The sequence below is a fragment of the Macadamia integrifolia genome, chromosome 3 (assembly GCF_013358625.1).
Source record: "Macadamia integrifolia cultivar HAES 741 chromosome 3, SCU_Mint_v3, whole genome shotgun sequence".
In the NCBI taxonomy this organism is placed as follows: domain Eukaryota; kingdom Viridiplantae; phylum Streptophyta; class Magnoliopsida; order Proteales; family Proteaceae; genus Macadamia; species Macadamia integrifolia.
The window spans coordinates 7,349,241-7,363,884 of NC_056559.1; the positions used below are offsets into that span (position 1 = coordinate 7,349,241).

The window sequence follows — 14,644 nt, forward strand, 5'->3', positions numbered from 1 at the left end:
AAAAAAAAAAAAGCAAAACAAAACAAAACAAAACAAAAACAAAAATAAAAACAAAAACAAAAACAAGAGCATGTAATCTCCATGGCCCATGTTGGTGGCCCTGTTGAGTGTTGACCCATGGAAGCAACAGTGTCAGAATTGGCCATGGAGATTAAATGCTTGAGAGATATTTCCAAGAACGCCAAGTGGGTACAGTCAGCACCATGTGTGCAGTCTATCTTTAAACTTGGGGTTGATTGATATATGAGGGGAAGTGTGTTCTGAATTAGTAAAATGTAGAGAAATATGATCAGCACTGTCTCAGGGATATGTGCCTCTAGAATCCTAAAACCTGGCTTTAGGAAAGCTTGGCCTTTCTTTTTTCTTTTATTTCATGAAAAAAAAAAGGAGGATTTTTATAAGGGCAAAATAAAAAAAATTTATACACTACATTGATGAGGAATGAGAAATTTTGAAATAATATCATCCATATAGAGTTCAAATGGGGCTCACATAGTCAGAATATGAGAGAAAGAGAGAGAGGGGAATGTCAAGAACCATTGTTTACTAGGTGAGAAAGGAATAAAAGAATTCCTATAAGAGTAGTAGTAAAATTTTTCCAGAAAAAAAAGTATGAAATTTCACTTTTCAAAATTTCACTTTTCAAAACTAAATCCAACCCCCCCCCCCCCCCCCTTTTTGGGTTTGATTTTAAGTGAATTCATTTTCAATTTTCAATTTTCAATTATGATTCTAAATTCAAACCCTTAGGCTGCATAAGGGATTGCTGTTGGGGCTATGTGACCCTTGCACATGAGATATCAATAAGAGTTGGAATTTCGTATTTTATGAAGGGTAAGGAGGATCATTTCACCTTACTATGTTTGGGCACAGACACCACATAATCTGGAAAAAATGTGTTTTCTCCTTTATAAAAACAAGAAAATTACTTGCCTTGACTATAGATTGACTAGTCCAAGTCGAGTAAAAAAAAAAAAAAGGTTTTGCCAATTATTATTAATTATGAATTTATTAAATAATTATTATAATTTAAAATTATTCAAGTTGAATTCTCCAAATTGATATCCAAATATACCATTCGAATTTTATTTTTATTTTTTTGGTAAAGATAGAACGTTAAGAACTCAAGGGCCATATCAAATGACAGATATCTAGATATTTCGGGGTATAGAATCAATAGATAGAACGTGAGAAATTAGAGGTCAGCTTTTATTTATTTTGTTGACCATATATGGTAGAATATAAAAAGAAGAGGAGAAAGAAAAAGATTTATTTATTGTTTTTTTTTTAATGGGTTGGAATCCATTATGATCAAAGTACGAGAGGAATCGATGGGATGTGTCGTTTTCGTCATTCAGAGCCATTTCGTAAATAACTTCAGATAGAGGAGTATTTTGATTAAAGACTTCTACGTTATACGTTAAAGCCTTGAGAAGGAAGCAAGAAGGAAGCGAGCAAAGAAGCGAGGAGTGTCAGATTGCGTGCATTCCGGTCGATGAAGAGGGAGAGAGAGAGAGAGAGAGAGGTAAGCTTCCACCTTCCAGAGATTAACTCAACGAACATATAAAGTTAATTAAGAGAAAGGAAATAGTTTGATTTCCTTCTGCACAGTGAGAATTAATTGTGGGGCTGGGTTTTATTTTCTTGTTCAGATATTGGTGGGGAAAGGCACTGTTGATTCTAAGAGGGTTGTGAACATTCTCAGCTTGGTCTTTTGTGCAGTTTGTGTTCATAGTTTGGAATATGGCAAAGTTTTAAACAGCCCATCTTTGTTTTTGCTGAGTCTGATGATGGGTTGGTATCTGTTTTCGACTTTGTCTTACCACTTAGCAGAATGAGTGGAATGAGGGACTACCAGAGGAGGAAAAACATTGGCCTTGAGAGACCTTTGGGAGTTGGGACTTAACTTGCTAGAGTCCAGGTCTGGTTGTCTCTGTGTGTTTTTGGTGGGTTTTGCCTTGTTACTTGAAATGGTCTGTTATTCACTTCTTCTTTTAATCCGTTTCTACCTTGTTGGCTTCTGTTTTCCTCATTTGAGATTGGGTTTTTATTTTTTATTTTTATTGGGTATTTGTTTTATATTTTTTAGCTGCTGAGGAGGAGTGAGTTTGTTTAGTCAATCTGTTATATTCCATTTGTTATGGGTTTCTATAGTTTAAGTGGATTTCTGTTTCATCTTTGACTTAATCCAAATCTTGGAAGTTTGAATGGGAAAGCAAATAAAAATTGGGACTGAACCTGTTTTATATTTCATTTTTTAAAATTCTGAGTTCTGAATGTGTTCTTTATTTATAGAAAGCGATTCTTGTTGTCTACCGTTTCGTTGGTTTCTTCGACTGATACCGAGAATGATGCATTCAGTTGTAGGTCTTCAACTGTGGATCAACGGTGAAAGGAACCCAAAAATTAAAAAGGAATGTGAACTGGATTCCAGGGGTTTGGAACTTGAAGTATTCCAGGTCGCTGGACAGATGAGATCTTGGTGGTGTGATCTTTTCCTGAGTTGCTGATGCTGCTACTACTAGTTGAGGTTGAAAAAAGAATAAAAGAAGGAGAATAAGGGGATAAACAAATAAAGGGAAGGCCGGTGGTGTCAGGTCTGTGCTTGTGGGTGTCTCTGTTCTTGGAATTTTTTAGTGTGGAGGGTCCGTTGGCAATGTCTCCTGGACTAACCGTGGGCGACCGTTCTCCGTGGGCTATGCCGTCGACCAAGGAAACAAGCTCTTCTTTGGGTCTCTTGCCATTGAAGAGAAACCCATCTTAAAAAATTAGAGATCCCCATTTAGTGTTCTTTTTTTCTAATCTTATCAGCATTACTCTCGCCTCGGTTCGTGGGAAAGATTCGCTTCTTCTCTTAGACTCTTACCTTATATCCTTCCTTTCTTAGATCTCATCTTCTTTCCTTGAAGCGAAGATTGTGAAGTGGGTCACATACAGAAGTCTAGTTTCTATCACTTGGGTTTTTCTCTTCTTCCTTCTTTTATTTTATTTTATTCTCCTAGTTTCTGGGCTTCTTTTTTTTTTTTTTTTCCCCTTCTTGGGTATGTTTGGTGGCCGGAGGAGATCTGTGGTGGGGGCAGGGTGAGGGTGTTAGCTGGTTTAATTAATTAAGAACCGAGAAAGGATTGTTTGGTATCTAAGAGAAGCTGCAACGGATCTTTCGTTTGCCAAAATGAAGTTTATGAAACTAGGTTCAAAGCCAGACTCATTTCAGACTGATGGAAACAATGTTAGGTAAGAAATTTGGAACTTTTGCCTTTCTTTTAATTAAACCTTATAGGTTTGTTTGTCAGTTATTTGGATTTATATTTTTAGTTTGATATATTACTATTCTCACTTTGTAATGAAGTTCTTGGAGATTGATTTGTTGCCTGTATTAGTGGATGCTTACAACTAGAATTTTTTTTTTCTTTTCAGTTGAAGCTTTCTTTGATTTAGTGATGGGATCAAGCTCATACAAGTGGGAGTTTGTATTTCCCACTTGCTTAGGTGGCTGTAATTAGAAGTTAGTTTTCCTGGGTTAGTGGGCTTGTGATCGTATTCCCACCAGGGAGATCAGTTTCTTCATTCTCGTATTTACTTTAATTGAAGAAACTGATAGTGATGCCCCAGAAGGGGTTTGTCACCACGCCTAGGTCGCCAACCAGAGAAGCTGTGGATGCTAGCAACTAAACTTCTTGTTGTTTTCAAAACACTAGCACCCTTTATAGCTTTGGTGAGGCCATTGTGGAGACTCTCCTCATTCCCCAATGAAATGTTTTGCATCTTAGACAAAAAAATTTCTAAAAAATATAGGGTTTTTTTTTTTTTTTTTTTTTTTTTAATACTGAATTTGTTAGTTGGAGATATGGGTCATCCTGAGAGTTTTTAAGAAATTGTTTTTTCTTTGCCTATTGTTATCTTTTCTTTGATAGAAAATTAGTTTCTCTAGAACATGCTTTATTGTTTTACTGCTACTATGAACAAGGGCTACTGTTAGTGGTATGCTGCTTTACAAGATTATTCCTTGATGGGCATGGCTGGTTTACTGATTCAGTGGAATGTTGGAACAAAATCCATGCTGCTGATCCCAATTGCTTGACATACAAGGGCTTCATTGATTGTTATGTTCGTTTTCTCTTTTCCCCTGGAGAATTTAATTTTCTTGTGCTTATTTAGTTTGGTGAATATGGGAGTTGTTTCCATCTTGTATTTCTTCTTCCTTTTCTTGACAATTTGAGATTATTGTTCTCTTTTACTATAGAGTTACTATGGATTATAAAATCTACTTCAACCTTCCTTGTTCTCCTGGACAACTGCGTTCCTCTGTTCTCCTTTTAACAGAGTGTTGTGTCCCTTCCTATGTTTTGCAAGCTTCGAAAACAACTCAAATGCATTATTTATACAATTCATACTCTATAATTATATAAAATTTTGGTCCTTTCTGAAAAGATAATAATCATAAAAGTACACGACAATTGTTTTATTTCTCTCTCTTCTCTTTCTAAATGCAACAGTAATTTGTAAGATGACTTCTCAAAGTATATGTCATACTCATATATGCACAAACACAGCTTGTGTCAGATTGCACCCACTGTGAAATTTGGTCATCTTAATAGTTTGGAGCAATGATCTGGATCATGTGCTATTCATTGTTGTTCTCATAGTTATTAATGTTTTGACCGAAATTTCCCAGTTTTGAGCTTGACTGAGACGAAAACAAGGGTCAAATTCAATTTGTTACTGGTTTCGACCAGTTTCAGTGATATATTGCACATTTCGGTAGTTTTGACCAATTTTGAGTCTTCTGAGTTTCGACCAGCCCAATTTTGCCCAAGCCCATGACATGTCGAATTTTGCCCCAAAAACACCTGGTTTTGACCATGTTTTAACCCATATCTCGGTTTCAAGCTGGGTCGAAACTTGTCTTAAGATTGAAATTCTTATCCTTGGTTATTCTTGACATGGAAGCATGATTTTATTAGCGCCCTTTATTGTTTGTGCCAAAAGTGTGTGAGTAGCCCTTTACTCACAGTTTATTTACCCCCATGTGAGTTGAGGTTTGAACTGATTGACTAAAATGAAAACTTGAAAATTAGGGTTTTAAGCTGGTTGCAGATTGGTGGGACAGGTTGAGTAAACAAACTGAAAACAAGAAAAGTAGACTCTAGAATAGAAAAGGAGGAAAGACTGATCCTATCAATATGTCACTGATGGATTTCGAGTAATCAGACATTCACACCTACTTGGTAGTTGAAACTTGAAAGCATCATGTTTTCTGTTAAGTTGTATCAGGTCACTTTTGATTTTTGATGCTTTTTCATTAATGTGGAGTGGAACCATAGAAATTCCATTCTATATAGGATCCAAATCGGAGTTTTTCTAGGTCACAGGAACCATGTAGGATTGAAGAACATTGAAACCAATGGAGGGAGACTATCTTTTGGTATTTTGGTATTGATTTTGTTTATTCATCGTTTGCTTATGGTAAATCCATGGGTGGATACCTGCAGGAATCTTTCCTCTTTTTGTGTGTGTGTGTGTGTGTGTGTGTGTTCATTATTCTTTCATAACCATACAAAAACTATACGCTATGGACCAAATTGATAGTTCAAGTTGAACCCACCTCCAGCAACCGTTTAAAAAAACATATATATATATATATAATTAAAAAAAAATACTGGAGCTCAACCCCAAACAACATAGTTGAGGTCCAATAGTTTAAAATTATCTTGACGGTCTGATATCTATGAAATAATCTACAGCATCAAGATTTGGTCACAGCCATGGTATTTTCTTATCAGTGTCACAACTTAAATGTTTTGCTGGACCCACACATGCCCTCATATGAGTTCCCACTTAATACTTGGCTTTCCAGAATTTGACAAATTTTGAATAACATGCCTCCTTTTTTTTTCTATTTTAAATTTTTAGCTGTTGATCCCTATTGAACTAATGGTTTGTAGTGGTTTAGGTTTTAAATGTAATTTCCAAAGGGTTGGGGGCTTGTTCTTTTATTTAGGTATGAATTAGTTGTTAGAGAAAGTAGTAATAAAGAAGAAGTAGGAAGAAGCAGGTGAGGAAATATGGGGATTCTGGAAAGAGTTCTAAGCTTATGGTGAGGAAAAATTCCATCTTTGCTTTAGAAATTGTAGGTTCTTTTCCGAAACCTGATCCCGTAAGTTGTAGAGGTTTCGTGGCTGTGAAATGACTTGATTGAGTTATATCTCAACTCTCAATGTTTTTGGTAACTTTATGGTTTATCCTTGTTTTTAATTGATGGGTAATGGTTCATGTTCACTATTTAAATTTTAATCCCCCAACTGTTGAGCAGATAGAGGGAAAACAAGAAGAAATTACCTCGCACAGAATATAGAAACCTACTTCCAAATTTTTCCTAGAGTCTGTGATGTCTCAGAATCAATGTTTCTGACATACTTCATCCATTCTAAAGAAGTCATTGCTACATAGCCTCCTTTAGATATTCTTTTTTCATTTGACTTTTACCTGGTAGAGTTATCCAGCCTCAAAAATGGAGGAAGAGCAGTGGTTGTGGGATGGGAACACAGAATCTAGGGAATGGAGGGATTATTTGAAATGTTGGACAGACTGATCAACCAACCATGACCAGCCACATTGACAGGAACAAATGGGACAGTGCTGGGGATGGGATCATGGGACAAGGATGTCAAAAATTATATATTGATGATTATCTCTTTTCCTCTCCTTTTTTGACCTGAGGAGAATAGGCATTAGGAAACTGAAGTGAAAAGGAATGGATTTACTTTGCACTTCCACAGTATCATAAGCTTCTTACCAGTTTAGCTTGTGGATATCTCATTTTATAGAGGATCAAATCCCCAAATGGAGCTTAAAGCTGGTGAGCCAATTTTTCACATCGTAAATTCATAATCACATTATTGAGTACTGAACACCAGTCGGGTGATTTGCTTATATCTTACAGTTAAGGTCTTATAAGAGTCCTCTTGTGGTTGCCATGGTTGAGCTCAATGCAAGGACTGTGCAGAGCTGTCATTTCGTTTTGACTCCTCAGCCCTTGATTAAGAGCCCTCGTAGATCTTGGGGCTGGAGAAATTATTGATGTAAATATTATGCTTTGAATGGTCAATGAGCAAATTCTTTCTGGTTGGCAAATTACACACAGTTGATATTCTCCATTCCATATTGCCCCTCCAGCGTGTGCACTTTATGTTCTGCCTAAATCCTTATTTTATTTGACTTCTGTAGTTTACACATTGTTCATTGCTTGATCAATTTTACTGAATCATGGTCTGAGGAATGATTCCTATGTGCAGGTATGTGGCAGCTGAGTTGGCAAGTGACATTGTAGTTAACATAGGGGATGTGAAATTTTATCTGCACAAGGTATGAGGATTTCATAGCACAGATAACTTATTTCGATATATGCTACAATTTTATATATTCATTTATAAATGGAAGGATGAAGAGATACTTGAGGCACCATAGCAGCAATCTTCCAATTCCAGAGGTGGTAGTTCTAACCATAATTGAAGTACTATAAAACTTATTGGGTAGTCATTGTTGGACTTGTGTCTAGGCGTTTGAATCTGTTAATGATCAAGTATAAGGATATGAGGACTCAAGGTATGTGGATCCACCAACTGTTGGGTCTCTCTTTGAACATCAGTTATGGTAATAATTTAGCATTTTTTCAACTAGGTGAGCAAGTTAATAGTGCAGTTGCATTTATTATTGATATGGTTAAAAGGGAATTGGGAGTCTACTTGTTGGCCATTTGTAATGCACAATGAACTGATACTCCATTACAGTATTACTTGATCTGGATATGGGTATCTAAGGTATAATGGAGTCACAGCACGTAAACTAGGACCAATTATCCAGCCTGACTGAAAAATAGATTTCCTTGATGACATTTTTGTAAAAATTCTAATGTGGCAAGGCCTCTAGCGTCTGTATTCTATGTGGGCAATATGAAAATAATTTATATTTTATGAACTACCTTACGGTAGCTACTGTTTACAGCACGAATCTTCTGTTCTGTACATTGTTAAAGAAATTACTTGGTAGTGCAGAACTGCACAACTTTAGAAAAATTTTAGTCAATGGATTGGGTAATGCCACAAATATTGAAGTAATGACAACAGTCAATCAGCTATTGACCAGATCAGGTCTCAATATATGTATTATGTGGATTTTAATGGTATGTCTTGTAAAATACTAATCTACTCCAAACTGTTTTTTTCTGTAGTTTCCCCTGTTGTCCAAGAGCATCCACTTGCAGAGGTTGGTCTCAACCACAGATGAGGGAAACAATGATGAAATCCACATACCTGACATTCCTGGGGGACCTGCTGCCTTTGAGATATGTGCCAAATTCTGTTATGGTATGACTGTTACCCTCAACGCTTACAATGTGGTTTCAATTCGTTGCGCAGCAGAGTATCTAGAAATGCATGAGACTATTGAGAAAGGGAATCTCATTTATAAGATTGAAGTCTTCCTCAACTCCAGCATCTTCCGTAGCTGGAAAGACTCGATAATAGCTCTTCAGACGACAAAAACTATGCTTCCCTGGTGTGAGGAACTCAAGGTGATCAGCCATTGTGTTGACTCCATAGCTTCTAGGGCCTGCATTCACCCTTCCAGAGTAGAATGGTCTTATACTTATAATCGTAAAAAGCTTCCATCAGAAAATGGGATGGAACCGCACTGGAATGGTGTCAAGAAACATCAAACCGTGCCCAAGGACTGGTGGGTTGAGGACCTGTGTGAGCTTGAAATTGATTTCTACAAACGGCTTATAGTGACTATCAAAACCAAAGGAAGAATACCCGCTGATGTAATAGGGGAAGCCCTCAATGCATATGCACTGAGAAGGTTGCCAGGTTTCAGCAAGGGTATTATCCAGGGTGATGATGTCGTCAAGAACGGGTCTTTGGTGGACACCATTATCTGGCTGTTGCCCACAGAGAAGGGCAGTGTTCCCTGTAGTTTCTTGGCCAAGCTGCTAAAAGCAGCTATTGTGCTGGATTCTGGAGAAATGGGGAAGGAAGAGCTGGTGAGAAGAATAGGCCAGCAGCTGGATGAGGCATCCGTGGCAGATCTTTTGATTCGGACATCAGCCGAGGAAAATATAACGTATGATGTTGATATTGTAAAACGTATAGTGGAAGAGTTTGTGATGCAGGAGTGTGCTCAAGCTGACCTACCAGTTGCTGAAGAGCTTCAGGAGATCAGAAGCCCAGTGTTTGTATCAGATACTTCTAAGCTAACCGTGGCAAAGCTGGTTGATGGCTACCTTGCTGAAATTGCACGTGATCCAAATCTTCCTCTGTCAATGTTTGTTGATCTTGCTGAAATGGTATCAGGATTCTCCAGGCCAGCACATGATGCACTTTACCGTGCCATTGACATGTATCTCAAGGTAAGTGACTTGTATATTGGACCATTGCTTCCAAGCAATACCGCATTTTGAAAAGCGTCTTTCCTTGGAGAATCCAAGTGACTGCTGAGTTGTTTTCCCAACTCATTCTGTATTTTGGTGCAGGAACATCCTGGGATCAGCAAGAGTGAGAAGAAAAGGATATGCCGGCTGATGGACTGCAAGAAGCTGTCTGTGGATGCATGTACGCATGCTGTGCAAAACGAGCGGCTCCCCTTACGTGTAGTGGTACAGGTCCTGTTCTTTGAGCAGGCCAGGGCTGCCACATCCTTTTCTGGTGGAACTAGACCCGACCTTTCTGGAAGTGTCCAGGCTCTGCTCCCACATGAGAATGGTGGATCTCATGAGAGCTCAAGATCTGCAACCAACACAGATGAGGACTGGGATGCTGTCCCAACAGCTGAGGAGCTGAAGGCCCTCAAGGGGGAGCTTGCATCCTTAAGATTGGGAGCAAGAAGTGGAGGCAGTGATCGAAATGGGAGTGAAGATGCCAAAAGTAGCACTGAGAAAGCTCCAGCTAATAAGGTGAAAGGGCTACTGATGTCAAAGAAAATATTCAGAAAGCTATGGTCGAGCAAAGGGGGACAGGGTGAGAATAGCAGCTCTGATACATCGGAGAGCCCTGGTTCTGCCAACCCAGAGGATACCAAGTCCACATCTTCCAGAAATGGGAGGAATTCGGTCTCTTAGTACAGCCATAGAGAGAATTGCTGTGGGGGAGAAGGGGTAGAGTTGGCTTTTCGTCCTCCCTTGACATTAGGAAGCTAGAACTACTGACGTCTTCAAGTTGACACAGAAACGAAAGGTGCACAGTGGGAGCCTTGAGCTAAGAAGTAGATGCCTTTAGAAGATTGGAATTGATCATGAAATATGAAGCCTTCTACATCTTATGTTTCATTGTTTTTTTGTTTATTTTTTTGGTTTTCTTTTTTATTCTTTTCTTTATCTTTCTACAAAAAAATAATGGGTTTTGAAGAACCCATTTTTGTTGTACCATAAAAAGAAAAAGGAAATGCTACTTTCTGGTTTCCAAGGCTTTCTATTGCCTAGTTGCCTTTCATGTTAATTTGAGGAGTTGGGCCCAGTAAAATGAAATTTTCATTGCCAGAACTTTAAGTGAAATTAAAAATGAAACATAAAAGATGGTAAATTGCACTGGAGGTTCCTCATGTTTGAGAAAATAGGACCTCACTTTCAACTCTCTTCTGAGCCTACCAATCCCCTCCAAAAAGGAAAAAATGTGCACATTAAATTGAGGAAATTTTCCAAATATATCTTCAGATTGTTATTGTTTCAGCCTTTCAGGCTTTGTGCCATTGGGGATGGACTAAGACAAGCCAGCCCACTGTCATATGTCCAGTCCAATCCTCATTTGATCTTGATGTGCCAAACCCAGGTATATTCTGAAAATGGGCCAAGGGTGTGCCTAATGGAACCATAGCTTAAGCCTTAATGGAGCTGAGGTTTCAATTAAGTAGGTCCTACTTAGGTCCTGAACCATAAGATATTGTTGGAATCAATGGTAGGGGACTTTAACCCTGTGTTGCATTCAGAGACCACTGTACCAAGGGTTAAAAGAAGCACAACGAAGCTCTGGAGTGATAAAATGAGGTGTCTATAGAATGTCTTTTCACCGAATCTGTGAAACAACAAAAGTTTAAAAAAGAAAAAATCCCTTAGATCATCGGATAAGCAGAATCTTACCGACACTTTACGCAACGACAAGATTGAAAATCACTGAAAATCATCGTTAAGACTAACTGGAGCGGGCTTCAGCTAGGGTTGTTTTCCCTTAGCTTTCTTCAACCCCACCTTTCCCTGTTGGGGCTTAAGCCGCCGACACTGCCATGGCCCATATGAACATAAGGTCCCAACCAGGACCCATTAGAAAAGCTTAGGCTCTGAAGGAGGTTGTATGAAGCATGGTCATGGAAGAGAATTGAACAAGTCAACATGGGTGGCTCCAAATTTTACAAGTCAATCAGACATAGAAACCAGAAAAGAAAGGGGTACTGTACTGGATATCACATAATGAAGATAGCTTCTTTTAAGTTTGTATCAAACAATACTGCTACAGTTCTAGTGCAGATAACGGCTAACCAACAAAATTACAAAAGACCTTTATTGCTCTAGTCTACAAGGGAGGACCTCATATGTCCCAGCTCCCAACCCATGATATAGAAAAGCCATTTTTAGCTTTTTTTTTTTTTAAACGTCCCTATTGGAATATTGACCAACAAAGGAATGGTACGACAGACATAGACTTGAGAAGATGAGATCTGATAGACGACAGAGACTTGAGAGGATGAGATATGATAGAAGCCAAAAAAAGAGAGAGAGTTGAGACCTACTTACACTATAATCAATGAGATTAGGTTTCATTTTAATGTTTAAACCAATAAGTGTTGCCAAAGTGACAAATCCAAATAAAAAATATGACTAAACCTTACCTTGCCTTCTCTTTCATCTATTTATTTTAATGAGAGATTTTAGGTTTAGGGTTTGTAATTTAGTGATTGTCCTTTTAGTTCTAGGATGGGGAATTATTATTCTCACAAAGGTCAATTATTTTTCTAATGGGAGTGTTTGAATGACACCTCTACAGGTGTCTTTAGAATTTGACATTCTCTTTTAATCGTCTTTTGTTTTATTTTCAGAAGTCCTTTAAGTTATGAATATAAATGAGCTTTCAAAAATAATTTACAATTGACATTTCATTCTATCATTGTCATACAAATTTTCGGAGTACGTAGGTGAACTGACAGTATTCCCATTCATTGGAAAAAAAAATTGTATTATATTAAAAGGGAAAAAAAGTAAAGTTATAAATTATTTGACACCTTGAAAGGTGTCAATAAAGAAATCTCTTTTCTAAATGTTACAAGTATTTATTCTGTCACATGGACAAATGATATATAGATTCCAACCTTTGGATATAGAGGACATGGTCTAGATTAGTCGCGTGTCAAATTTCGGAGTGTAATTCAATCAAATACTCCCTTATGTATTAGCACATATCCCGTGTATGTCCATACATGTGTGTCGATACCCTAGACAATATTGTGCATGCCCCCTACTCTTAGTGAAAAAAAAAAACTATAAAAATGAATGGTTTGGACTTGTCTTGTAATTTTCAAAAACATCACCTTCCATCATTACATTGATAACTATCCTTATGACACGACACCTTCCATCCTTACATTGATGACTACCTTTACGATATGGACACATTCCATTATTACATTGATAACTACCCTTAGACATGTGCATTTCAACTGTGATTGACGGTAAGGGGTCTGAGTATAATTTGGCATTATGGAGGGGGTGTTTTTCTAATAATGACATTCTTTATGGGGTGGCGCTATAAATTACCCTAAATTTAAGGGCTATTTCAAATTCACATTTTACCTAAAACCGAAGTCAATTCAAATTCATCACCCCTAAACCTTTCTCCACCTGTGAACATTAATGACGGTGGGATAAGTGTCATAAATGAAGGAGGGTTAATTCTTGTAAGGGGAAGTAATAATGGGTTAGATCATAAGTTTTCTTCTCCTACTGTAGAGGAAAACTTTCCCCTAGTTTGTGAAAAGGGAAACTTTTTGTGATAAATAGAAGGGTTATAAAAATGGTCTTCAACAAAAAGACTTGAGCATTTTTCCCCTTCTGGGAAAAAGAAAAGTAACCTTCAACTCATCCGGGGAATGTGATTCTCATTCCATTGTGAGTTGTAAAAAGAAAAAAGAAAAAATGCACACACTATGGTACTTTCAACAAAAATGGTGGTTCTACAAGCGTTTCTTGTATAGTGCTTCATGAAAAATTACTTATTGTTTCCATGAAGTAAATTCAGCGGTCAATGGGCTATCAAAGCATGCAGTAGCAAAAACTATATCTTTCATTTGAGATAGTGCTTCCTTATTCGTTCTTTAAGATATCTGGGATTCTCAACTCAGACCTAGATATAGATTTATATAAAGTTGTGTTTTCCTTTGATTGGATCATTTCTCCACTGATGGCTATAGCAAAGGTAGAATTGTAATTCAATAATTTTCATTTCATTCTTTGTTTAATAATTTCTTTATTCATTAATAGTACTTTTGCTTATCCTTAGCTGAAAAATCCAGGGCCATAAATATGATCTTAATGGATTACTAGTTTCCTTGCGATGTTTAAATGGAAATTAAAATCAGGTGGTTTCTTTTTCATTTCCTTTCTTAGACTTAAGACCAAGACTAAAGAAACTAGACAATTTTTTCCTTTTGTTTAAGTAGCTAATTAGCGCCAAGGGATGAGATTGAGATGTGCTTGGTGTATTAGAAAATCACCAAATTTTCTTGCATTTGTCACATCAAGATCTTATGACGAAGGATTCTCGATCTATCTTTAATTTTCCTCACCTCACTAGAGAAGGACAAGAAGGTGATGGTTCTAGTCTCTTTCAATTTTTTTTTTTCAATTTTAGAATTATTCATGACTTATGACAATAATGAAAAGTCAGAAAAACATCAGAAGAGTTTGAATTTTGATTCCATGTTGGAGGGTTTAACCCAAAATCTTGAAGCATCAAGGGAAGAATTCGTCAAATATATAAAAACACTAACTACTTGAACAAATCAATGCGAGACTAATGCAAAAGCCAGTTTTTGGAGAGGGAAAAGGTGATCCAATGAGATTTCTCATGATTGAATATTTATTGCATTTTAACCCATTAAGCCAAGAAGCTAGAGGGTGGCGGTTTAATGGGTTAGGAGGTGGATGATGAAGGAGTCGACTACTCTCTCTCTCTCTCTCTCTCTCTCTCTCTCTCTCTCCTGACTAGGGATCTACTCCCTCGTGCAGTGTACTACAATGTTGTAGCCTTGTAATTAATGTACTGTAGTTCTGTAATAGCCTCTGTATTATCCTATGTACTCCAAAAAAAAATTTGTTTTGATGGCAATTGCGTCTCTATCCATTTCTAAAGTTCTGTGGTGCCTGTGGTCTAATTAGGTTATCCTAAGGATGGAATAGATTATGATGATCAATAAAAATTTTATTCCAGAGAAGGGCAAATTTGCAAATCACTTTAGGTTAGCCACATGGAATAAAATTCTTAATCTTATGAGTCACTATCAATTAAACTTTTATCTTTGCGTTTCAAATCATTAATCCAGAGACTATTTTTTTTTTTTGTTGATTTTCTTGTACCATGTCAAGAGTTTGACATGTTCATGTTAC

The 14,644-nt window shown here is 37.3% G+C and overlaps 1 protein-coding gene across 2 annotated transcripts; it reads left to right on the forward strand.

The window, feature by feature from the left end:
- Nucleotides 1-1,422: 1,422 nt before the first annotated feature.
- LOC122074095 (BTB/POZ domain-containing protein NPY2-like) lies at nucleotides 1,423-10,531 on the forward strand. Of its 2 annotated transcripts, none has more exons than XM_042638928.1 (5): nucleotides 1,423-1,525; nucleotides 2,362-3,234; nucleotides 7,296-7,365; nucleotides 8,231-9,406; nucleotides 9,530-10,531. In XM_042638928.1, exons 2-5 carry the CDS (start codon nucleotides 3,173-3,175, stop codon nucleotides 10,112-10,114), a joined length of 1,893 nt encoding a protein of 630 aa, XP_042494862.1. In that variant the 5' UTR covers nucleotides 1,423-1,525; nucleotides 2,362-3,172; the 3' UTR covers nucleotides 10,115-10,531. The 2 variants fall into 2 exon arrangements, with proteins under 2 accessions (XP_042494862.1, XP_042494861.1); XM_042638927.1 differs by lacking the exon at nucleotides 1,423-1,525 and adding an exon at nucleotides 1,640-1,921.
- The last annotated feature ends 4,113 nt before the right edge of the window (nucleotides 10,532-14,644 follow it).